The 26,278-nt window shown below is 44.2% G+C and overlaps 1 protein-coding gene across 6 annotated transcripts in view; it reads left to right on the top strand.

Moving 5' to 3' along the window:
* Positions 1-25,953, top strand: part of LOC116950143 (RILP-like protein 1) — a 44,155-nt gene extending 18,202 nt beyond the window's left edge. For 4 of the 6 annotated variants that reach the window (XM_076072648.1, XM_076072647.1, XM_076072646.1 and 1 more), the window contains exons 6-11: positions 2,918-3,163; positions 5,144-5,191; positions 8,381-8,523; positions 14,077-14,136; positions 15,872-15,970; positions 17,897-25,953. In XM_076072648.1, the coding sequence (XP_075928763.1) occupies positions 2,918-3,163; positions 5,144-5,191; positions 8,381-8,523; positions 14,077-14,136; positions 15,872-15,970; positions 17,897-18,086 (786 nt within the window). In that variant the 3' untranslated portion in view covers positions 18,087-25,953. The remainder of the gene's footprint in view (positions 1-2,917; positions 3,164-5,143; positions 5,192-8,380; positions 8,524-14,076; positions 14,137-15,871; positions 15,971-17,896) is intronic. The other 2 variants (XM_076072649.1, XM_076072650.1) reach the window with 2 other exon arrangements.
* The last annotated feature ends 325 nt before the right edge of the window (positions 25,954-26,278 follow it).

The following is a 26,278-nucleotide window of genomic DNA, read 5'->3' as shown; positions in this document are numbered from 1 at the left end:
GAGGTGCTGGTCGCGAACAGCCAGGCCCGCGGTGATGGCCCGGGGTCCGCCGAGGGGGGCGCGTCGTCGGATGACGAGCAGGTGGGTGCCTCGACCGCCGTGCCCGCTGGGCGTCCAGGGGTCACGGCGTTTGTGGCGATGTGTGACGGGGCTGGGATGATTACCGAGGAGCGTAGGCGCGTGCAAGTGTCGTGGCATGATGCTGCAAAGAATCACGCCAGGGGGATGTGTGTGTGTAGGTCGAAGTTGTGGGGAGCGGTAGTGTAGCGGTTAGCGCGCTGCGCTATGAACCTGGCGACCCGGGTTCGATTCCCGCTCACGGCCAACACCAGTGACGATTATCTGAACCGGTCCCGGGCCTCCCCTAGGTCAACTCAGCCTCAAATGAGTACCTGGTGCGGTGTGTAAGCATCGCCACTGGGGAGACAAAGGCGGCCGGGCGTGGTGCTGGCCACCCACCCCCTCGTGTACCGTTCCGGCCTTCATAGGTGCTCACAAACAGCACTTGCCCCTACAGTTTGTTAAGGCTATATGGGGGATCTTTAGCTCTGTCTTTGTAGGTCGAAATAAGCCCTCAAATGGGTAACGGAGCGGTAGCGGTTAGCGCGCTGTGCTATGAACCTGGCGACCCGGGTTCGATTCCCGCTCACGGCCAACACCGGTGACGATTATATTTATCTGAACTGGTCCTGGTCCTCCCCTAGGTTGACTCGGCCTCAAATGAGTATCTGGTGCGGTGTGTAAGCATCGCCACTGAGGAGACAAAGGCGGCCGGGCGTGGTGTTGGCCACCCACGCCCTCGTGTGCCGTGCCAGCCTTCATAGTCTGTTACAGGCTATACGGGGGATCTTTGCCTTTGTATATGTGTGAACATTCGGATGAGGCATGGGCAATTGATGTGACGCTTGTGTTTAGGTTGGAGACGCGGTATTAAACGTTTTTGGTACTTCTGATGTTAATATCAATTTTACATTGCCTGTAGACCAAAATTGGTGGGATTTTAGTCTGTCATTACAGTCACTTACAGCGAGCATGGTTTTAGTCGACAGAGCATAGTTTACTTTCATAGCCTCTTCCATCATTCGTCATTTATTGGTTTTGTTGTGTATTTAAGTTCGATGTCATTTGTTTAAAGAAAATTAAGACATTTAAAATGACTTGTCCTTTTTCACTTGGTGAGGTAATTTCCTAGCGCTGCCTTTAGGCATTCAAACCTGTCGTCTTGATTCTCACACTACGTTAAGTATGGTAACAAAAATTGAAATAATATTATCGCACATTTAGTTTATGCGCTATGTATTGCGAAAATATTTCCCCATGGAAAGCCTCGTGTGTGGGGTGAAACATCTCATTTGCATCGGAATCCTGAGCAATCAACAGAGGAATCCGCGGCAGATGGAATTTAAACAGCAATTAAAACACGTTAAGAGGCACGTAACAAAAATAAGGTGAACACATTACTGCAATGCCAGAAACACTGAAATTAGCCGCAGATTCTCACCGATGTTCACAATCGCATGACGGTGGGTTTAATGTTTTGTGAATGTCAGCGGGTAGGGTATTCCATGCATGTGCAACTCTGTAGATGCGATTCAACACTGGTGAGACCACCTGCAGTAGCACACACAAAGCAACGATGATCGGCGGTGGCCTTCTGAAACACGGCCGTTGCCCAAACATGTTATCGCCGACTAAATAAATGTATTTTGTCATAAGGCTGTTGCTTAGCACTCCGTTGTGTTGCTGGGTTGTTTCGCCTGTCCTTTTTAGCATCATGTCCGACATTTCGCTCCATGTGCTCGGAGCTTGTTAGGGTAACGTCGGACGTCATGCCGAACATCACGGTGCGAGTACAACCCGAAAAAGACATCGGCTATATAACATGACTGCTAAAGCCTATGCAAGCGGTAAAGGGTTTCGTTAATGTTAGTTACAATAAACTTGGTTCGAAGCTTTCGTGACTGCAGGAATTAATCTTTGGTTCTTTCGGTAAAGTCACGTATAAATAAGAAATAATAAAATAAAATAATAGCGTACGACGTTTTGGTTGCAACACAAGCAGCCATCATCAGGTACAGAAACGTTTTACGGTATTATGTTATTTTATTATTTCTTATTTATACGTGACTTTACCGAAAGAACCAAAGATTAGTTACAATATTTGAGGGGGGTTTATTTGGTGTTTGTACACCACTTATTTGAAGTATTGTAGTTAAGATTGCCTTGTGGCCACAATGCTCCATTGTAAGAGATGGTCCCGGTTGGCGTAGGGGTCAGAGTACTCTACGGGCAACGTTGAGACCCAGGTTTGAGTCCTGGGCAGCCACCGATGATTATACTGGGTTCTCGTAGGAGTAGTAGTGAGTTTATGCTGTCAGCCCCGTCACCAGAGACTGGAAATATACTCTCAGTCACATTAAAGTTTGTGTTTCACTTTGGCTACATTCTAGCTGTTAAAATGCAATATATTGGTTGCACTGCCATGCAATGGACATTTTTCAGCAGCAGGGTATGTGGGAGCTACCCCTCCCCCCTCACCCCAGTGTATGCATTAAAAGGGTCTTTGAAGGTATTACAGAATTAGTTCAGTGATATAACATTCACGCACCATTCTCTAATATATGGATACACTGCTCATTGTGAGAGTTGTTTAATGGAGACTTCACCTCATGATGTGACGCCGCTCGCGCAATTGTAATATTTCCGGGGAAAATATTTATTTTAAAGTGCCATTGCCACACCGATGATGAAGAATACTGATGGGATTGTGAAAGCCTTTGGAACGTGTCCAAGAGGACATCCACCAAGGAGATGGAGTGATAGAATCACATCGTGCTTGAGGCTTTCGTCCAGCGGTGGATTGACCACAGCTGGCGACGGTGCGATCGTCACACGCGTGTGTCCGTGCCTTCCGTAGCTGCAGCAGCAGCTCTCGCGGCTGATCAAGATCAACAACGAGCTGCGGCACAAGCTGGCCGTGATGGAGGCGCAGGGGAAGTCGCTCATCGAGCAGAAGGTGGAGCTGGAGGCCGATCTGCAGTCGCGCGAGCAGGAGATTGGGCGCCTGCGCGAGACGGCGGCGAGCGTCGCCAGCGCCTTCCTGGAGCAGAGCGAGTGCCAGGAGGGCGCGGTGGCACACCACCCCGGCACGGGCGAGGACAAGGTACATCAAGCCCTCTGGAGGCTCGCTTGCTTTATTTGTGTATTTACTACAATTCCTGGGCCAGTGTTTGATAAACGGCAGTTCGGTTGAAAAAATGTATGCTTACAATGTGGATTTTTTGTTGTTTGTTTGTTGTTGTTACCTGCTTCTCCACAACTCTGACTGTCGCCTGATGAGGCTGGTTGTAACTACGGGCGAAGCGCCGTACTCGAATGCTAAATGTTTTGGGTTTTCTCTCCAGCACACCGGTGTGCTGAACTAGTAACGAATTGGAATGTCTTGTTTACGTGACAAAACTTACCGATTGGCTGTGTCAGGTGGTGGCGGATTTAATGACACATTGATATTTACGCGATCTAACCCAAAAACGCCCCTATCATGGACCTGAACACGCTGCCTGTATTTTTCGTCGCCAAATACCTCCACACCCCAGCCCTCGAGAGGTTTCCTTTGCTCATTTGTGTTGGTGCTCTTACAATTGCTGGACCAGTGTTTGATAAACAGCAGCTCAGTAGAAAATTGTGCTTGCAATGTTGATTTTGGTTGTTACCCGAACACGTTCCCCGTATTTTGGATTTGTCGCCAAATATCGCCGCACCCCCCCCCCGGCTTTTGTCAAAGTCAGGGTGTACACCGACTCTCTCGGCGTTCCCCTTGGGTCGTTGTGCATCCAAATGCTGGTTGCTCTTGCATCACTTGACCAGTGTTGAATAAACAGAGACTCGGTAGAATTCTTTTTCCGAGCATGTGGAATGTTTTTTGTGACCTAAACACGTTACCCGTTGTTTGGATTTTGTCGCCAAATATTGCGATCAGGTTCTTGAATTTCAGGGTTAGGCATCAGGCAAAAGTGTGACCTCTTAACTTTCTACACCCAGGGCCCAGATAAAGGTTCTTGTAGGCTTTAGTGATAACTTTTTTTTCCAGTTGGCACTGCCCGTGGTGCTCTCCTTGCACTGTTGTCTGTTGAGAGAATGAGATAATGCGAAAAACACAATTTGAAGATGTTATTGCTAATTTTGCAATGAAGAAATCTCGAAAAGTTTATCTCCGGCATTAATTTTTCTCACCTTATGAAGAAAAACTATTGAGATTGACATGACTCTGCCTTTTTTTTTTATTATACACTGCGTTAATCCTTGCTACATATAAATATATTTATTCGAGAAATATCTTGGTAAAAATTTGTATCATACAAAAAAAACACATGGTAAAAAAATTCCCATAGGCACCTTTAGTTTTTGTAGGCCCCTAGGCCCGGTCCCCACTCTGCCCATTGGATAATACGGCGCTGTCTACACCAAGACAATTGACCCTGACTCGTAACTGCTCATGATGTCGCCTTATATCAGCAAACAGGGTGGTGATCCTTCACGCCGTGCGCAAACGTACGCATTGCCTCAGAGCATTATGGGTTGAATCATATATATATGCAACGCTCTGTCCTGTGTCTCCACACATAAATAAAAACATACTTGTAGTCCTTTAGCCTCTTGGTTTTCCACACAAATATTATCAGGCAGCATTTATTTTCGGCGAGTAAACTCTGTACTGGGTTCCCATCTTTCAGGGTCTCATCAGCAGGGTCACGTTTGGTGAATGCTGCTGGATTACCAGAGGTTATTGGCGAGAGCACTCCATGTGAACCGTGGGACCCGTTCAACACACTGCAGTGTGATTCGCCCATGCATCTGACATGCCATTGCCTGCTTGACTGACTATATAGGTTGTAGCTGGCAGAAAAAAAAAACGCATTGACTTCAGTTGCTTAATATTATATATTTTCTTCTTGTGCAGCCATTGGCGACAAGGCTTTGATCGTCAACTGTGAAGCACAGTTGAGATGTTTTATAATTGGTGACTGATTCACAAACGTCTTGTTTCACAGGTTGGCGATGATGGTGCTGTTGTGTTTATGTCTTGCTTGAGTATCACATAACTGGAGCAGCACATATATGTGATTTTTCTTCTCTTAAACAGCTTTCATTCTTCCCTGGGGTAGAGGATGAAGAAGATGAAAGTGTGTGGGTAATGAGTCTAAACTACTTACCAAGAGCTCTGATTGACTGCCTTGCTAACATTAACGTGGTGCAATACACATCAGCATTATGAGACCTCCTTTGCCAGTAGTAAGATATAGTAATAGGTTTTTACCCTTTTATCTGGCACCAAAACTGACACCTTTATACAAGGGATCATGTTTGCAATAACCACAACACAAGCAGTCAAATTGCAAACATGATCCCTTGTATAAAGGTGTCAGTTTTGGTGCCAGATAAAGGGTACAAAACTTATTACAACACACATCAGCATGTTTGCCATTAACACAGTGGGCATTAGAAGCACATCAACTCGGTTGTAAAGATGAAGGTATAACCTACTTAAAATGTTTCATTATTTTCTTTGTCTATCCAGGAGAGCCTTACTGAGTCCTGGGACTTTTGTTTTCAGGAGGGTCCTTCATTTAAATATTTGTCTAGACTTATCTCCATATATATAAAAGGCAAAGTTGTGATTATGTGTGTTTGTTCAAAATGTTTAGCGTACTTCCCGACATGCAACAAACTTGAAATTTGCCAATGTGGGTACTTTCCATACTCTACACCATGCAAAAATTATAAAAATAAACTTTTTTTGGGGGGGGGGGAGGGGAGAGCTCAATAATGCATATAATTTTTGCATGGCAAGTGAGCTGAGGTCAAATCTGTCACGTGACCCGCGCATGTGGAAGCGTAACGCATTGTAGTGTAGTGATTAGCGCTACGCTGCGCTACGAACCCGGCGACCCGAGTTCGATTCCCGCTCTCGGCCACCACCGGTGAAGATTATTGTAACCGGTCCTGGGTCTCCCCTAGGTCGACTCGGCCTCAAACGAGTAACTCGTCTGGTGTGTGAACATCGCCACTGGGGAGACAAAGGCGGCCGGGCGTGGTGAATCCAAGTCCCGGGCGAAGCCGGGTAGTAAAGCTAGTATGGAATATAAAACTAGAGTATCTGCAGAAAATCCCTGCATGTACCCAAAAGCTGCACAGGTGTGGCGTGTTTTAGTGATTGGAGTTGCATGCAACCTTGGATACCCGTGCATTTGATTGCCTCGTGTGTATCCGGAAATATTTGGCACTGAATATTTATCTGCACATTGAGGCTTGGAACTTAGTTTCAGATCTTATTTCAGGCCTAGGCACGTGAAGGAGGAATGGTTGTCTGTCCATTGCTGCCACTAAGAACGAGGACTCCTAATTGATGATGCCATATGTCACCGAACTTGAAATATAGCCATTGCACAACTTATAAAGCTCATCCAATATGTTTTATGTTTACACTACTAATGCTTTTTGTTGGGTTATATTGGCCAGATAGGGGCAGGGGGAAGTGAACACTCAACACTGCCATCTCCTGGCAGAGAGACTCAATCATCAGATAGATCCAATCCTTAATATCCATAATATAGTTTTTTTTTGGTTAGCTCACGTAAATATAAACGTGTCGTTTCGCCAGTAATTACAACTTGCATAATCAGGCGACAGACAAATTTGTTGGTAATATTGGTCGCGAAAGCCTACGCGTTCAACAGATCCAATCCTTTAAATAATTTGTGGACTGAACCCATTGGATGTTCTGCCATCTCCTGGCCACCTCGCTTTCAACACATGGCATGCACGGATGGGTCATCCATCCAAGTACTAACCAAGCTAAATCCTGCTTAGCTTCTGAGATGTTGGTGCATTCAATGTGGTTTGGTCTATGGAAAAATAAATAAAATGTCAATTTACCTTGGCGATTGGAATCTCAGTTGGATGTGATTAACCGAGAAGTGGGTTGCGCTGATAATCCACTTTGCTTATTTTATTGCCCTTAGCAGTGTGACATCGCCTGCATGCTGATATGAATCCAGTAATCCACTGTGTGCCAACAAAGTCAATCCAGCAGATGGCAATATAATGCTACTTTTAGCTCAAAGGTCCTGCCCAGCATCTGTTCCCTTAAAGTCCTTTGAAGTGATATTTAAATTGTGCGCTATCGTCTTGTTTGAACAAGTGTAAGCAGTTTCTTAATGATTATTTTCATTTTTTACTAGACACATTTGGGTTTATTGAGGATTGAGGGTGGAGTTAAAACTTGGTGGTGGTGGTCGTGGTGTAGTACCACGCCTGGTTTAAGGTTCATCACACAGGTCCAGTAGAATCATATGACTATTTAAAAAAAAAATATATGAATTGACCAAGGCTATAAATCATAATTATACTCTTTGGTTCTTTCGGTAAAGTCACGTAGGTGTAAAATAAAATAAAAATAAATCACGACGTCCGTCATCAGGTGGGAAAGCATCCTAATTATGTTTGAGGTGTTATTAACTGTTTAACAGATGGCCATGCCAGGTGTTTATTTTTTTTCTTGTGCATCAAACACATTGTTTTAAGTCTTGCACATAATTTTTATTTTTTTTAAAATCTATTAAAGCCTGACTATGTCCTCTTTGGGGGTTCCTGCAATGGAATGTTTGGTCAGTTCCATCCATCAGGATTTGGTGTGTTCGAGAAAACGAGAGTGACCAGAGAAAACCCACCCATATGAGGGGGTAACACTCAGAGCTGTACACACACAAAGATTTAATATTCAATTGCTGTACTACAGTGCCCAATTAGTCGGCATATTTTTTTGTTACAGTGCCTAGTTTAGTTGAAGACAGCGTGCAGAATTTTAGTTCGGTTTTAATGTGTGAAATTCATTTAGTCATTCTTTTTGTCGAGTTGACTCGAGCATAAAGCAAATGTAGCCCACTTTCATTAAATGTTGGGGTGAGAGGCGCACTTTTTTTCCCCCCACCCAATATCAGATAAGCAGCGTGATTTTAATAACTTTGCAAAATGATCTTAGCCTGCACCTTCATTCACAGTCGTTAATTTTGTCTGGTGTTTGGTGGCTAGTCAGCAGTCATCGTCGCGTTTGATGAGTTTCGTCGACTCGGCCATCAAAGTAAAAAATCCCCTCCTTTACGAATATTTCGTGACTAATTTTGTAGCGCCATCTGCTGTTGCCACCTGCTGTTGGCGTGCACGCGTTTTGTTTTTGTACGCCAACGTTCGAAATGCAGCGAGCGTCGGTCTCGTCTCGCGTGGCCAAGGTTGTTCGAGCTTCTTCGCTCGATGGCGGCGCGGAGCTGCGAGTGTGCGCAAACGTGGGTGCGTGGTGTCGTGTGTCCTTGGTCGAGCTCAGATGGACGGGAAGCTCGTGGTCGATCTCAAGGACCCCAACCGGCCTCGCTTCACGCTGCAGGAGCTGCGCGAGGTCCTACAGGAGCGCAACGAGCTCAAGGCCAAGCTCTTCCTGCTCCAGGAGGAGCTGGTGTACTATAAGAGGTGATGAGCGGCACGACCTGCCAGGTGTCGGGGATGTTGCGGCTCAGCCCGCCACAGTCTCAGAACTGTTCTCATTGGAAGCAGCCATTCAGAATCAGTGGAAAGGCGTTAGGGTGTGAAAAAAAAAAAAACCTATCAACTATTTTTTATTTTTTTATATATATAGTTCTTTATCAGAAGCAAAATGGTCACACGTGATAGCTCAACTAAGTGGCTTATCACGTGGAAATTTGTAATGAGTACAAAATGTAACAAAATGGACAACATGTATTCATTACACTGTGCAGCCTGCGTTATTTGCGAGCCCCCCCGGTAATCACGAGCACCACAACATTAATTCAGCCAAAGAGGGTTGAGTGTGGTTCCCAAAAGGTGGGGTCCTGTTTGGCAAATTTTGAATGCAGATGTTTTCAAGAGGTAAGCAAAATGAGGCTCACATATTGATATATTTTTTTGTAACTAATGTTATATTGCTTAATATTAAATAAATGACACGATTAATTTCAAGTCCTTTTTAAGTACTGTTCTGTAAATGAGAAAAATAACCAGATGTGGGTATCTTTTTCATATCCATATTTTAAAAATTATACATCGTGAAATATTTCAATTCTTAATTGTGTTAACATTTTCAGCTTGCAATTCACTGTGTTGTTTTGATTACACATTGGAATGTACAGATTTGCTATCCTTAATTAAGTCGAGGTCACCCTTGGACAGGAGGTGCTCGCTCCCCATGGCCTCTGACATGGTCACAAATAAAGGGTGCACATTCACAGTGTAGCTAAGGATGAGCATTCTGGGCTCCACTTTGAGTGGCCACCTTTGCCCCCTTTCTTTCTGGTCACGAGTAATGTCTGCTTTGACCCAAAGGACCCTGTTTTATGCAACGCATTAATGTTCTTAGGCGTTTAATAGGGGATGTGTAACAATTCGTCCTTCTCACGATGTGATTATGTTTTCATGATTTGGGATTGCAATTCAATTCAAGAAACAATCTTTCTTCACTTGAACCGATTACATACAATGACGTACCAATCGAAAACAATCGATTCGTACGTGCACGATGAAATGCATGTGTTGTGATTGTAAGAATCGATTTTAGTCTTTGAGTTGATGCATTGTTACATTCCCAGCATTTACACTTGCTTCACCTGAACTGGTTTATTCCAATTCTTGCATGGCGCTGCTTTATAATGTTGCTCGTCAGCCTTTACCGTGGCAGTCTTCCAAGAGGTAAAATTACTCCCGTCATGTATGGAACTCTTGATATTGGTTAAGCATTGTTTTTCCTCCATCTAAGTCTGCTTTCTGTCCACCCGTCACCTTCTATGTAAGATGTTCTGCTCGTTTTTTGCACGTGCTGAGCAGCTTGTTCTTTTATTTACTCTTAACTGTACAGTGTCTTGGAGATCAGGATTTGTGCGGTGGGCAGAAATGGAATGGGTGGAAGGATAGATCTTGCTTTTTATGTACGTGCCACCTGGCTTCCGCTTTAGCTGATATTGCTGCTGTATTGCCTTTCCTCCACTAAGGGGCTCAATTTCGGCTGCGTCGCCTCAATCGCATGCACTGCCTCGATGTTCGCTGTGCTCCTCTTGGTGAACGTCCGGCTGTGATCCCTTCTCCAGCTTCACCGATTTGCTCACGTGAACACAGGGGGTTTTCCTTCAACTCAATCCTAAAAATTCCCACCACCGTGTCTTTTTTACGCTTACCATTCGTAGATTTGACAAAAAATACAAAACAATAAAATTCTCACGACGTTTCGACTGCAACACATCAGTCATCATCAGGTTTTCAGGTGTGAAAATCAGGTTTTCAGGTGTGAAAACCTGATGATGACTGCTTGTGTTGCAGTCGAAACGTTGTGAGAATTTTATTGTTTTATTTATATTTTATTATTTTATTGTTTCCCTTCAACGTCACTTTACCGAAAGAACCAAGAATATTAATCACTGCAGTCACGAAAGCTTTAAATAAAAAAAATACAAAGTTATCACTGCTTGCACCTGATGGTTGATAAATACGTCCCACGTGACCTCGAGAGAGAGAGAGCGAAAGCTGATTGAAATTAATATCCTCAAGTCTATCACACCTGTACGTACACGCAGACATGTAAAATCTGCTGGTGCAGTCGGCTCAGTGCTCTCTACATCATGTGTGTTCATGCCTGTAATGTGATTTGAATTGAGAAAGTAGAAAGATGTGCTGCAGTGGGTCTTTCAGAGTTGTGTTTGGAATTTCCTGCTGAAACATCCCACGAGGCATATCTTTAACAATCCACAAGGCATATCTTTAACATCCCACGAGGCATATATTCCCATCATGTGCCCTCTGTGAGATGGTATACAAGTTCCGTCACCCCAACACACCAGGATTTTCATGACGTTTTTGTGATGTGGAGGTGAGGTTGAATTCAAGATGAATTATTTTACTCGTACCGTCTCATTATTTTTGTACCGTCACGTTTTGTGCATTCTGTAAGCCCAAAGGTAACATCGTATTATTTTGATGCATCTAAAATTATATATATTTTTTAATATCATGAGTATTAGGAGTTCATTTTAACGAATGAATTGTTGCGTTAATGTACATTTAATATGTGTTGGCTGGGTTGACCAACATTTTTTTTACGCCCATATTTAATCAGGCGAACGTGCATGTATACAGATTTCCAGTTACATTTTTTTCTCAGTGATTTTTAACATCGACAGTAAAGTATATACCGGGTAGCCTGGAGGTGGCACTGCAACACCACAAACACAACGTGTGTGCCGTACAACCAAGCGTGACTGCAGCGATTGCATGGCTTTGCACCAGTTAAAAAAAACTACATTCTTGTGTTTTTTTACTCTATCTATCTATGTTATATGTGTTCTTGTCCAGTGCTTCAAATTTTACCCCTAGGATGGTCATAAGTACATTGGTCCAATGCGAATTGGTGACACACTGATGATAAGAGGTTTGGTATGAATGTGTAAATCTCCCTTGAGAGCAAAGTATATTAGTGGCGACACTGTGGTCTCCATAATAGAGGTTTTTTTTGGGTTAGATCGCGTTAATATATAAATGTGTTGTTAAAACCCGCCACCACCCGACACGGCCAACTCGTAAGGGTTGTCACTTAAACAGAACATGCCAATTCGTCACTAGTACAGCACACTGGTGTGTTGGAGAGCCAAGCCACAACATTTACAATCTGAGTTTCGACGTTTCGCCAGTAATTACAACTAGCTTCATCAGGCGACAGCCAGATTTGTGGAGAAGGCTAACTATAGAGGCGTAGATGTGGTGACCACGCTTCTGTGCTCTTGCACCACGTGGGGGGGGGATTACTGATGCAACGTACATTATGCATTATGCGAGCCCTTTGAACATGTCCTTCCTGTCTATTGTGTTTATTAAAATAGCCGTACCAACGGTAATCCCTATTGAAGTATGCTGCCCTTTGTAGGCATGCATTTAAACAATGTTTTATTTGATAATTCGCTTCCACGCAGCACTAAGGCGGTAGCTATCCGAACGGTTAAAATTATTTTTATTTCTTTCAATTTCGATAGATTATTTAATTAGTCTTAGCCAGTAGTAGCTAGTTTTGCACAGAACTTCAACATTATCAAAATCAATTGAGTGTCCTTGTTGGCACGCATGTTCTGCTACTGTTGAGAGTTGTATTTGATCAATTGATTTTGGTACGTTACATTTCGTACGCATGCAGTTTATTTCTCCGCCTCTCCACGCTTCATTGTATATTCTTTAGTTTTCCATTGTCTTCGTCAATTGACCTTATTTCTGATCCATGTGGGTAAATGAACAAATACAGGTTAAAGACGTCACACGTACGCTGTTAAGAAAAGTGGACTTGGACGGTACGCGTCGATAGAAGGGATGACATTTACGGCTGAGAGCACGTAAACCGGGGAGATGGAGCGATTAAATTGGCTCGCGTGCAGGTAGATCGTTACATTGCAAGACCACGAGAAATGGTTGTTCGACTTGAGGATGCCTTCACACAGCAGAGGATAGAGCATGACTGATTATGATGATGATGATGGGAAGCAAAGTATATGCTTCTCGAACTTGACGCTATTTGATGCAATAGTACTGAGGACAAGCATTGACCAGCGCAGTGAAGTATGGTCAAACAACCCCCGTAACTGACTTGGCTTGGTCAGGCATTCATTCACAAGGGGATTAAGAAAGGATTGTAAATAAAATAAAACATTGTAAAGGTTCTGTTGAATGAAGAAGATACTCTTAAGAATGAGGAAATCAAGCTCTTGTGTATTTCACTTGATTGTCTGGGTAGTTTCAACTTTGTGTAAATGTCTCATGACATTAATATGCAAAGGTTCCATTATGCTAAGAAAGAAAAAAACCCACACATGGGATAAATCGATAGACCTATACAATTCGAGTAGATCACAATTAAACCCATATGAAAAACACGGTCAGTGGTTAAAAAAATGAATGAACACGTCTGTCTAAAAATAGTCAATGAATGAGGCTTCTGCATTTGCAAAAGCCATAAATATTCGATATATGGCTCACTAAAGTGTGGACTGATATGCCTCCCAGAACTAATTAATGTTTACTGCGCATAACAGGTTCCTCCGCAATTGATGAATGCACTCTCTAAACAGCAGGAATGGGTAGATATAATAAAATCCAGATTTTGCATGGGGTCGCGATTATCATAAATCTTCATTGAAGAAATGACATAGCGGTGAATGCTAACTCGCTGGGTTTGCCACTTGCTGTGGTTTTCACACCTGATGATGATTGCTTGTGTTGCAGTCGAAACGTCGTGAGAATTTTATTGTTTTATATTTTTATTATTTTATTGTTTCCCTTCTACGTGACTTTACCGAAAGAACCAAGAATATGAATACCTGCAGTCACGAAAGCTTGAAATCAAAACTTGCGGTCTCGTCCGCCGATGCCTGGGTGCCGCATTGCGCTGGCTTGTGTGCGCTTGTGTGTGTGCGTTGCCCAGGCTCTGTCGCGAGTCACAAGAACCATGTGCCTGTCCGACGTATTCTCGGGTTGTGTACCGCGTGTTGTTCAGAATGACGTACGACATTTTCACTCCCTGTTTTTGCTGGGAGCTTCTTTAGGAACTGGTGTGTCCTTCCAGAACAAATTAAAGAAGCTCCCAGCACGTGGAGAATAATGTCAGACCTAATGCCGAACAGCACGCGGTACAACCCGAAAGCATGTCGGAGAGCCGTACAGCACAACCGCGAAAACCTACAAAGTGAAATTACGAACCATGTTTCTGGTCTGCGAGTGAATAGCGCAGCTTGAATCGGCAAAAAACTAACAAAAGTGGTTGGGGCAAGGGAGATGCTGTGAATATGCTCGATTTTTTTTTTAGTATTACCCTTCAAGGAAGGCCACCTGTTGCCTTTCTCTTCCGCTTACCCCTTTCTCCACTTTCTCCTTCATTTTATTTTGTGCCCGCTCCTTCCCTCCTGTCCCTGCTGTGTCCCCCCCCCCCATCCTTTGCTCTCTGAAACCCTTTCGGGCTTCCCCCGCCGGCACCCACCCCAGCCACAACCACCCATGGATGTCGGGCGTCCGGAAACGGCTGCGAGGTTTTTTTCCCGTCAGGTATTCCCGCACTTTCCCATTGCTCGGCGTCGAACTGATCGCCCGGAATTCTTGTCCTGGCACCTCGTTGCCGCCTCTGAAATCCCCCCGCTGTCCTCTGTCGTGTGCCCACTCGCTTTATATTCCCCCAGGGAACCGATGCTTGCTCACCTCCCCCTGCCGCCCCCCCTCCCCCCCCCCTTGCCTGTATTCGGCCGGCAAAAAGTGTTACGCGTTTGCTTTCTACTTAAAACCAGTTGAGATGTCATTGACAACGCGTGGTGTCTTGTCCAAGGGAGGCCGGATCAAATCCCAGACAACACGTGCGTAATGCAACAACTTAGCCGGCCAAGGCAAAAATGCAGCACGCGCTTTAACTATCACTTTTACGAGGAGTAAATTATATTGTTGTAGTCTTCCCTCATATGTTCAATATATATACGTGTATCCAGATATAAGATGGTGCCCCAAAATCTCATTCCCTTAACCTGCAAAACAGTAATTGTAACAACTTCCCAGTACATGTTGTGCGTGTGTCATCATTGTTCATATCTGGTGATGAATGTCATCTTGCTTTGTGAACTAATAGATACATTTCACAATACTCTACTGTGCCATTGCTCTATAAGGGTGACTGTCTTTGCTCACTTATTCTGACATGCGCACTTTTGGTTTGTGAAGAGCGAACTGCGAATGGGGGGGGAATTCTGACTGATTTTTTTTTGTTTCACACCTTTTTCAATTGAGTCTAGGTTTTTCAAATTGACGGTTTCAAATTTCGTGGGACGCTTGTTCAAGATGAGCGATTTGACATTCAGTTTAGACCACCAGGTTTTGCATTCCTTCATGGATCTGAACGTAAATCTTGACTTAAAGCTTTCGTGACTGCAGGAATTCATATTCTTGGGTCTTTCGGTAAAGTCACGTAGATAGGTTCAAAGAAAATAACAAAAAAATTACAAAAAACTACGACGTTTCGTTCGCAACACAAGCGGTCGTCTTTCTGTAGTTTTTGGTTATTTTTTGTTATTTTCTTTGAACCTATCTACGTGACTTTACCGAAAGACCCAATAATATGGATCTGAACGTGTATTTTGTTTGTACCAATGTCACATGGAGACACGTAGGTGTCAGCCTGTGACATTCCAACACGTTATCACGTGTGTCTGCAACTGTGTGGCTGGTGAATGCTACAGAAGCAGCGGACAGCATGATGTGTAAAATGTAACCTGTCCTGGGTTCAATGCGATCTGAAGTAGCTTGTTTTGTCCGCGGGTAATATATGCTCTATACTGTAGTATTCACATGTCTTTGCAAAACATCACATAAACACAACGCTTTACATACCGACACTCAATATGTTGCACAGCGTTGTTTTACCGTACACACTGTGAGATGTGTGGATGTTCAGCAATAACAAACCTCACTTGTCATTGGCCGGAAAGACTCCACACGTTTCCTCCTCGTGTTCTTATTCCATAACCTCCAGCCCTGTCTCGAGGAATACAGTTTCATCCACAAAGTTTCTCTGTGTTCCAGTAGCCGAATGCTTTGTGTCCGCTTTGCTCCGTTGGGCTTCCATCACTTTCAATGCACCCAAATTGGTTAATCTTCAAGATGCATCAAGTTGTTCATTTCAATGGCTTCTGCGAGGTGGGATGTACACAATGCTCTGGGTGTGTTTTAGCGCTGTACTGCAGGATGTAGCAGCTGGGTTTGTGAGCACAAAATGAACACATTTTCACCCCCATTGCAGTGAGGATAGTGACCTGGACCCATCACCTCCCGGGAGACCTCTCCCATCACAACACGCCATCGTCAAGCCTTCCCCACAGGACTCGGGCATCCGTCGCTTGTAAGTTTATTATTATTGTCGCGACACTTGTTTACCCAGTACAGCCTCTCGGCGCCTCATTACTGTCTTTCAGGAGGGTTCCTACAAAAAAATGTTTGCAGTCGACGGCAATGATCGCTGTGTATTTGCTTAACGCGGTAGATGCGTTGACGACTAATGGCGCGTTCAGCAAAAACGCGCGGGGTGAAAAATAATTTCCCCAAAAGAAAAAAAACGGCGGGGACGGGGGGGGGGAGAGTTGCAGGATGGCGAGACAAAGAGCTGAGGTGAGGGTACACCGTCCCGCGCTGCTATCATTCCGCTCGTGCGCCCGGAATTCCCGTACCGGATCGGCCGCGCAGCTTGAGGAAAAGGTGGTCGCTCGTCGATCGCTCAAAAAAAACGCGTCATTGACGGGCGCATTCCGCCTTGTGTGAGAAGCGTTAGAGCGACAGAAAAAACGCGTCACTGACGGGCGTATTCCGCCTTGTGTGAGAAGCGTTAGAGCGACAGAAAAAACGCGTCACTGACGGGCGCATTCCGCCTTGTGTGAGAAGCGTTAGAGCGACAAAAAAAACGCGTTGTGTGGGAAGACGTTGAGCGAGGACTTTTCGTGACGATTCCAGTCGAGTGATTTGTGGGTAATTTGTTCACACTTCGCAAGTTTGGACCGTGACGCTGGTCACACAATGGGGTGCTCTTGCGAATGATTCTCGCAGGATCTTTTGACGTCCATTTTGAAGTAAGAGGGCTTGTATTTGGATGGTTAATACACCCGAAGTGTGAATGAAGAGAGGCTGCTGGATTCAAACCGTGAATATCTACAACAAGTGGCACACGTGCTACCATTAGGTCACTTTAAGCGGAACAATATAAAAACATCCACTTCTCTGTCTATGCGGACGTCTATTTACCCATTAATTAATCTGTTCCGTTTTTTGTTCATATGTGTACGTTTGCATGCTCGTCTCGCTGGTTCATGCGGTGAGCCCAGGGCATTCAATGCAATCAGTTAGGTCTCGACTTCATTAACAGTAGTTGAGGTATCAAGGTCAAGAGGTCACCATGATGGCCAGTGTCATGAATGTCACCCACACCTCGCCATTATTGTTGCTTGTTTCCGTAGTTGTTTTCAAGTCGACAGTTGACCCTCAAGGTCTGCTCTTAGACTACCCCAGCATCCGGCTGTCGTTCGGTTAGAGCTCGACAGCATGTTTACTTACTAAAGAGTTCCCACTTACCACTGCTTTATCCTTGTTTGGGCCTTATCTTTAATCCGGATTCTTCCTTTCATGTTTTACGTCCTCATTTCAGTAATCTTCCTGCCTTCTAGCCCTGATTCCACAGCTGGAGACAGGGTCGATACAGCTGTGGAGACAGTAGTTTAAAAATAAGTATTGTGAATGTCCACCTTGTCGTACTACCTACAGGATAACATGGTATAAGTGACCGGCACAGTTTACCTGCATTTGTTTATATAGCCAGTCCTTTTAAAGGCTTTAATTCAAAATATCAAGTTCCATAGTTCATTGTTAAATCATATAATAATTATAATGCACTGAAATGCCACTATCCTGTAAATCCCAATTACGAATGTGATGAAGTCTTGCACACAACTCACATAAATGACATTCGTTGATATTGTAACAGGAGAGGGATGAGGAGTGACGCTCGCCGTCCCTAAAAAGTAATGTTTCATTTTAGAATAATAGATTCACGTACAAGTCGGCACGTGTAGCGTTAGGGATTTTTCTTGTGCGTGCAATTTATTCAATAACTACCTGCCTGCAAATATCACCCTGCCAATCGGGGCAATCCAATCCTCATGAATTTCAGCGCGTTAACGTTCAAGGGCGACTGCCGTTCCCAAACCGTGCCTTTCTGTTACGACTATTGAAACTTTTGCTTATTTATTATATTCATATACATTTTTTTTGTTCTGCTCAGGTTCAGTTTTTTTTACAAGGACCGCCCCGCAGGCATGAGGAAGCTGTCGGTGGAGGCGACGCGCCCCGGCGAGACACGGCAGTCTGCGACGGCTCCTGAGCAGAGGCCGCCCTCCGACGGGGAGGCAGTGGATGCATCAGGCCTCACCGGCAGCACGGCCACCCTCAAGTCCATCAGCCTCAACCCGTAGCCCCCTCCCCCCCCCCCCCGAAGCGCGTACTACGGGGGGGTCAGGGGGTCGGGGGCGGTGTTTTGACGCGGAGGCTGCGTTACAGGGTTAAGGGCAGAGATGTTCACCCTCTCGAGCGCTGCGGTATGGAGCGCGGCCGTCGATTCGTGCAGCTGGAGCCGCAGGCTGAGCACGTGCGTGGTTGAGAAAAAGCGCCTTGGATCAGGGAATGTGTTTCCTTGTTCGAAGCGGTTTTATTTTTTTATTTTCTGCTGTATGTATGTATGTACGTTCGTAAGTATGTTGTACTTATTTCGCACCGTATGTAGCCAACCGTGCTTATCGGAGGTACTGTGTTTTATCACTCTGGATGCAATTATTATTTGGCATGTCGTGGGGATACATACTTCTGCTCATTAATGTGGACATATGTACCTCAATGTCGTCGGCTGAAGTCCAGAGTGAGGCCACTTTTTCCTCATTTTGTACAGCGTGCGCCTGCCTTCCTTAGCCGTCGCTAACAGCAGCATTCGCTTTTGATGAAAATTAGAATCGCGTTACTTATGCTTTTGTTTTTTGAATATTTCTACGGACTGCTGTGCACATCTTGAGACTTTGTGCAAGGTCAACAATTGAGTGTTGCTTGTTACTGCACTCAGTTTTTCTTCATTTAAAGCAAGTGAGAGCCCTGGCGATGATAGCTTCGAGTGGACGTCTCATGGATTAAGTGGACGTCCCATGGATTAATGAATGAAAAAAGGAAATTTTTACATAATCATGATGAATTAAAGTATTAAATAGATCATGTCTTGCACCTGTTAAGGCATTGCTGCTTCAAAGTCAACTCGTGTTAAATAGTTGTTTTAGTAGGTTTGTTTAGCTGGGTCAAGTAGCACAAAACCACCCTCACACTTAAATACGTTTTACTTCATCGCATTTTAATAAGCACAAGTGACTTTTAATTTATATGTGGTGTATTACAAATTGGTTGGAGTTCATGTATAATACCACAGTATGAAAAGGTGCAAGGAATGCTTTGTTTTCTTGTTCATAACGCGCGCATGACATACCGGGTCATGTTTGCAGCACTCGAAAGCAATAGTATTTTAGCGTCGTATTAAATATTTGATTACTTGACGAGGAATCGTCAAAAAAAGTCTCGGTGACTTATGATGCACTGTAGCCAAATATCACACAGCCTGCAGAGGAAGACTTCAACCGGTGGCAGCAGAGAGCAAAATATTAGGTGGGCGAGCATGGCAGATACTGCCATGTAAGGTGAAAGGGGTTGGAAGTGGAATCTGTTGTTAATCCACTGCTGGATGAAGGCCTCCACAATCTCCCACCATCTCCCGCGAGCCTGCGATTTAAACCTTTAACCTTTGCTATTGTTGCACTTATTGATTGTCTTAACGACCGGGTGAATATATTTATAACAATTCTACTTTTGTCAATCCAAAGCGTAGATGAGGGGCCTCCCCATGCCCACTTTGGTCGTGGGATATTTGACCGTACTTCACACTGGTCAATGTGGGTCGGTGCAGGGGGGCGCCCAGGATTGGTCCAGACATTTCCCCACCGCCGGTTATTAACCTCGCCCGGCAATCGAATTAAAGGTCGCCAGTTTGGGTAGCGCGTCTCGCGAACCACCGCGTGCCACCGCTCTCCCAAGCAGACATTCATTATCATCTGCAGAAGTGGTGATTTGTTGGACTCGAGAGCACATTGCCTTAGAACCCGTTTAAGGGAGGCAACTCAATCTCGGCAGTAGTGTGTGGGGGGGGGGGGGGGGGGGTGAGGCACGGTGGATTGACGAAGGGGTGCCAATAAAATGAAACCTGCCTGGGCTCGAATAAGACGACACCCTGCTAATACTGACCAGGGGCATCTGCCGTGAAGGCCGGTCTCTGCTTCACGCGATTTTTCGAGAGAGAGGGAGAGAGGTGCCGGCGACACAGTCCCATTCATCACTCGCGCCGCGCTTGTCACAGGGTCGTTACACGCCGGACTCCGCACTGCCTCTGCTCACGCTGCGGCCAGTGGCCGGGTGATGAGACCGCGCGGGAAAGGCGTTGCTCTAGCCACATGATGACGTCACATGACGACATCTCTCTTCTGCCCCGGTGGCACACGGATAGGAGCACTGCGCGCCTCTTCTCGTTGCTCGACAATACAAAGCAGTCGAAGGTTGTTTTATATTTCAATTATTGTTGGTTTGAATCTGGCCACAACCGATTATTTAGCGACCAGTACATAATCTCATGATTACGTTTTCAAGTGCCCTTGCTTTCACAGTACTTGTGTGTGGAGCACCCTTAAGCCAGCCTACAATGATTATCATCATGGCAAGTGTTAAATACTCCTTCGGTTGCATATAGCTTGTGTTGGATAACATTGGGCAGTTTTATCAATGTGTCCATTGGTGCACCTTCACCGATGCTATTTCATCAATTCTGACCATTACATGGCATCTGTGCTGCCGGATTCTCATTTGAATTTTTATTGAAAGAGAATATAAACGCCGCTGCATCTCAAGATGCTGTATGAAATGGTGGGATGCGTGTCACAGTGACCATAGAAACGGGGAGGAATGTGAACGTATTGGCGGTACATCGGTGGTGCGCGGTATAAAAAAAAACGCATTTTTTTCGCAATCATTTATTTTACGGTGAGAATATTGCGGGGTGGTGGTGCTGGTGCTGGTGGTGGTCGTGCGTCAAAGTCGGTGTTGGTAATGTCGAAGCAATCGTAAGAAGACGGACATTATGAGCGGCTGAACACGAAGCTTCACAGTCTGTTGCCGTATAGTAGCACCCAGCCTGATGGCGATTGGCTGGCTCCGTGTTCCAAAGGCCAAGTTTTGACTCCTTGTGCCCTAGACTTGGTTTGTCGGTTCCTCGATTAATTTCCGGAATCATTTCTTGCGAGACGGTGGCACCAAACGTTTACGACTCATGTCACACATTCGAAAGGCAACTGCTGATGGAGAATCTGCGGCTCACTCAATGGCAATAGCGACAGCGTCAGACTGTATTATGAGGACCGGTGTGTTACGCTGCACCGGTGTACCGCTAAATACGTCCATGTGTTATGAAGGAAAGACACTTCTTAGATATTCTATGGGGCTTTCGGTACAGCCACGTAGATAGAAAAAAAATAATACAAATATCACGACGTTTCGATCGCAACACAAGCAATCGTCTTCAGGTGAGAGGGAGAGAGAGAAAGCTGCCGAGACGAGGTCTTATATTGGCCTGAGATGGGTGCATCAATGTAGGTGGGTGGAGCTAGAGATGGTCCAACCACAGAGGCTGGGGCAGTGCCCTTGTATTGTGAGAAATTAGCCTGTCAGATAGTCGTAGGCTGAAGAGAAGAGTAAGGTTTTGAGCCTGGATTGGAACGGGCAGGGAGATGACAGCATGAATGGCCCTGCCCTGTTGTGGAATATGTCACAACTTGGGGCATCAGCAGCAGAGAAGGAGTAACCTCCCACTGAGTGGAAGTTGTCGGATGTTTTTGAGAGGTGGTGCTGGTTGTGCAGGGCCTGCGGAGCGAGTTAGCTGGCAGGAGTCTACGCCGCTCTTGATGTACGCAAAGCTCTAAATATATGAATGAGATGTGTTTCTTTGCAATCAAAAATGCATTTATAGGATTGTGTTCTGTTTTAAGCATTGAGATGCATCTTCGTGATAACATGAAATTATGTTGATTTTAAGCTTTTGTGACTGCAGGAATCCATACTCTTTGGTGCTTTCGGTAAAGTCACGTAGGTAGAGAAAGAACCATAGGGTATGTATAAAATTGTGTTTTAAGGGCGACATTTCTTTTTCATAGCAGATGCAGAATTGTGAAGATAGATGTGCAGTTTCAGTCATGGAATTGGCTGAGTGAGAGGCATTTGGTGGTTTCAAGTGTGAATTAAATTACTCCAAATTCAAATGCGTTTGAGGCCAAAAGTTTTAGATCGGATATTTCAAAAGCACGGTGGTGATATGAACCCAATTTAAGAACTTTTTCAACGCGGATGAGTAACTTCTGTGAGAAGTCTTCTAAGTTGGGGAACGTTATCTACACTCAGTGATGAAATGCATGGGCATCAATTGATTATTATGTATAGCCATTTCCTTGAATAGCAAAATTCATCATCTTGTAGGGATTGATGTTAACGGTATTGTTATGACTTGCAATCGGCAGGCGTATCCCCCTGTTTCAATGGAGAGTATTTAAGTTCCCCTTGCAACTCCTGTATCATATTCAAGTACTGAACGTGCAATTGTACAAATTTACAAATGTGTTGAAAACATGCTGACAATAGGTGGGCAGTGGACACACTTCGCGTGTTACATAGCAAAGCATCCGAGGGAGTTCAAGAAGATGCTTTGCAGCAAATCGTTTGTGTACATTTCTGACCACATGCCACTGTGCAGTGAATCAAGTGCACTTGGCAGAATGGTTACAATACTGATCATTATTGTTATCTACAGTACAGCACATTTTCTTTTGGCATAGAAACACCAGGTGACCAATAGCGTGTACCATGAAATGGGCCACATGCTTTCTGAACTCAACCGATTGTTTGCAATGGGTGACTATAGTGATGTAAAGACTGACATTTATGGATTACTTGTAAATCGGATCATTGAGACGCTGTTACTCCCTTGTTCATCACCAAACTAGTGACGTGTTTTCATATGATGAGTGCATGAGAGGCACGGAGAGCCGAATATTCCAGCACACTGCCCGTTTAAAATGCAAAAGCACTAGTTGTGGTGATCATTCCACATTCCAGTTTGTTCTAATCCAGTCTGAAAAAAAAAACATCTAAAACTTTGCCTCGTGTACACCAAAAGTTTTAATCCACCGAGCGTGAAAAGGAGACCCACTCGTCTCTCCACAACAATTAATGTACTAAATAATAAAGTGAACAGATAACGACGATAACAACGGACACCCACTTGACAGAAAGAGAAGTCATTTTGGGAGAACAGAATATTGCTTCGCACGGTAAATTTGTGCCGAATATGATATGACCCAATGGGAGATTGCTCACTATATCTACATATTTTAGTTGTGCATTATGGAAAATTACTATTTTAAGAAACACTTTTTGGTATTTTCCTTACACCAAGGAGTGAAGATACAGGGTGGTCTTACAGGGTGTTTGCTGTCAGTGCAACTGCGATGCCAAAACCAATTTGATGTCGAGCTCGCTGAAATTTGACGGGGAACATCGTACATGACTCGGTCTCGTTGGCGGACTTGTATCAGAGGTTGATTGGAATGTATTCATAGCTCTCATTAATGTGAGAGCTTTGAATAGACTAGGACTCACTGGGTGACTCGTATCAAAGCTTGATTGGAATGTATTCATAGCTCTCAGTCATGTGAATAATTACATTTATTCACTCAGGAAGGCCTTGCTGATTATCCATTGTTACCTTTTCAACTGGATCCAGTTTTATCAGTTAGATATAAAGAGTATTTTACATTTTGATTTAAAGCTTTCGTGACTGCAGGGATTCATGTTCTTTGTTCTTTCGGTAAAGTCACCACGTAGAAGGGAAACAATAAAATAATAAAAATATAAAACAATAAAATTATCACGACGTTTCGACTGCAACACAAGCAATCATCATCAGGTGTGAAAACCACAGCAAGAAAATTTGAAAAAAGTGGCGTTTTTTTTAACGTTAGCACCACGGAGAGCGATTTGCCAGTTATTCAGATGGACGAGTCCATCTATGTTCGGACAAGAGGAGGGGGGAGACCAAAATAATGGATGCGGTCTGAAAGCCACCGTAAGCGTGAACAATCAATTAAGACCCGAAATGGTTTATCAAATCCTTCCAATGATTGCTAAGCCAGAATCCATCTTCTCGGTTGAAATTGTCTCTGTGTTTGTATATGTGGATAGCCTCATGAACGAATCTCTCATGGTAGCCAGATGACTTTACCGAAAGAACCAAGAATATTATTTTACATGTGGAGGGGGGGGGGGGGAGATAATTATCTGTCAGAGAAAACCCACGTGAGGGGGAATAACAATCAAAGGTCTGCACAGATAGGTCCATGAACCCACTCGCTGTACCACCATCTTCTGGCCACCTCGTAGCCCAACGGTCTCTGGGAGGATGATCCATCAACCCTTGCCTCCAAAAGCATGTGGTACCACAGCATCTGGCTTAAATTACATAAAGTAACAATGATGCCTCATGCGATGGGTTTTCATGTCTGATTGGCTTGCTCTCACGTCCTAATATATGATCGTTGCTTGGCTCACACGTGTCAAAAGTGCGATAGGCCCTCACATGCTGTGGCATCTTGATCTCACAAGATTGATGTATCCAGCTGCATAACGATTACTCCTCTTTTCATACATTTTGCTCTAGTTTTGGAGCTTCAGATACACGCGTTTTAAAGTCTATCCAGCCTTTAACAATCCTTAGCTAATCAGGATCTAACGTTTAATCATGTATGAATGTAAATGCAATGACGATTTCATATTCTGGTGCCGAGGGAATTGGAGGAGTGTTCAGAAGTGCATGCTGCTGTCGTCATGGACACCTCGTTGAAGAACACAAATTTTGTGTCTACAACTTCAAATGCTTTGGGGTTCAAATAATTTTTGTATTATTAAAACATGACGGTAAATCATTTGGGGGAAAATGTTTTAACATTTGGTTATGTTGGGTCAACATGTTTATAAAAGTCTACAGCGCAAGTATACAATTGACATTTACACCACATCGTTGAGGTATATGTGTGCGATGCAAAGTATATACATTTGATACTTTCAGTAAAAAAAAATAAGATGCTGTGCACCTTTTGACCCAACGATGCCATTGGCGTATGGGTTGCAAAGGCCATCTCCCCCAATTACAGTAATTTATTTATTGCTCAGGGGTTGTGATGACGGCCAGATCACGTTGGCCGTCGCAGCTGCTGTGTGTTCCCATCAACCTGGTTTGTGCAGAGCCAAACTGAAAGGAGACAATCGCATATCACTAACCTGGCGATCATATAAATATTACGCTGCACGTTTGGAACTGACAACATAAAGTATCGTATGTATATCAGATAAGGAACATACACCATTGTTCCATTCTTGCAATCCTAGGAACATGGCTCTTAAGACACGTGTTTGAATTTATGCAACAGTGGGAGAGTGCTGTTTAACTCGATGTCTTGATTGCCGTTTCATCCTCCACTGACTCTCTCTCGCTCTCATCTTTAAACACAATGACCGACGCATATTGGATGGAGGTGAAGGCGAGCGCTGCTCTGCATACCCAAGTTGCTTACCGAGAATCGTGGTCCTGTACCACTGCTATCTCTTTAGTATTCATTTGGCGACGTGGAATGTATAGTGCCAAGGAGCAGCCAGGCCCTCTAAAACCCATACAACTAATCTCGTGGGCTTTCTCGTGCCGTACATCACATTTAACCGAGGATGCTCAGAATACTAAGCACAATGTAGCTAGATCAAAGCAGGCAGATATCCCAGAATGGCTACGAATTTAAGCGTTGCCTTTTGTTGATGAAAGAGGATATTTAAAAAAAGTGTAAATCATGTTAAAATACACGTTTATAAACATCAGTTTAATCTTGATTTGAAACATCAGTTTTACAATTTGAAGTTGCAGTATTGGTTAAACTGTGCATTTTGAATCATGCCATCAATCTGAATCGCATCTGAATATGGTTATCGATAGAAACAACTTACTAAGTCAGGATTTCTATTAAATATACAGTGATGTTTAGCCGAAATCAAAATTTAAAATGAACAGTTTATATAGCAAGAGTCGAACAGCAGAATTCAACTGAACAGAACCCATTAATGTATTCGTAAGCCTTTCCTGCTGCCAGACTAAAAAAATGTTAGTTTTTTTTTAAAGATAAATAAATGCCTGATTAATTAATACATGGATGAGCAATTATGCCCCCGGTAAAAGAAGGAGTTGCAGCTGCAATTCACTGGGTTTAAACGCCCCCGGAACCCAGCCTCCTACGAATTCTGTATGCACCTGGGGCACGGTACGCTTATTTGCAGTGGAAATGGAAGAATTCCGAAATGTGTCAACACAACTGCACTCTCACCCCTCCTGTTTCAAATGGTGTCACGCAAAGTGTCTATCGTGCAACTCGGATCCTGGAGTAGAATCCAAGCAGCTACTCATTGCTCGAACGGAATTGATTATAGAGTGCAGCGGGTT

Source organism: Petromyzon marinus, chromosome 38 (assembly GCF_048934315.1).
Source record: "Petromyzon marinus isolate PM22_M1 ecotype Great Lakes invasive population chromosome 38, UKy_Petmar_22M1.pri1.0, whole genome shotgun sequence".
NCBI lineage: Eukaryota > Metazoa > Chordata > Hyperoartia > Petromyzontiformes > Petromyzontidae > Petromyzon > Petromyzon marinus.
This window is presented reverse-complemented; position numbering and strand designations above follow the sequence as displayed.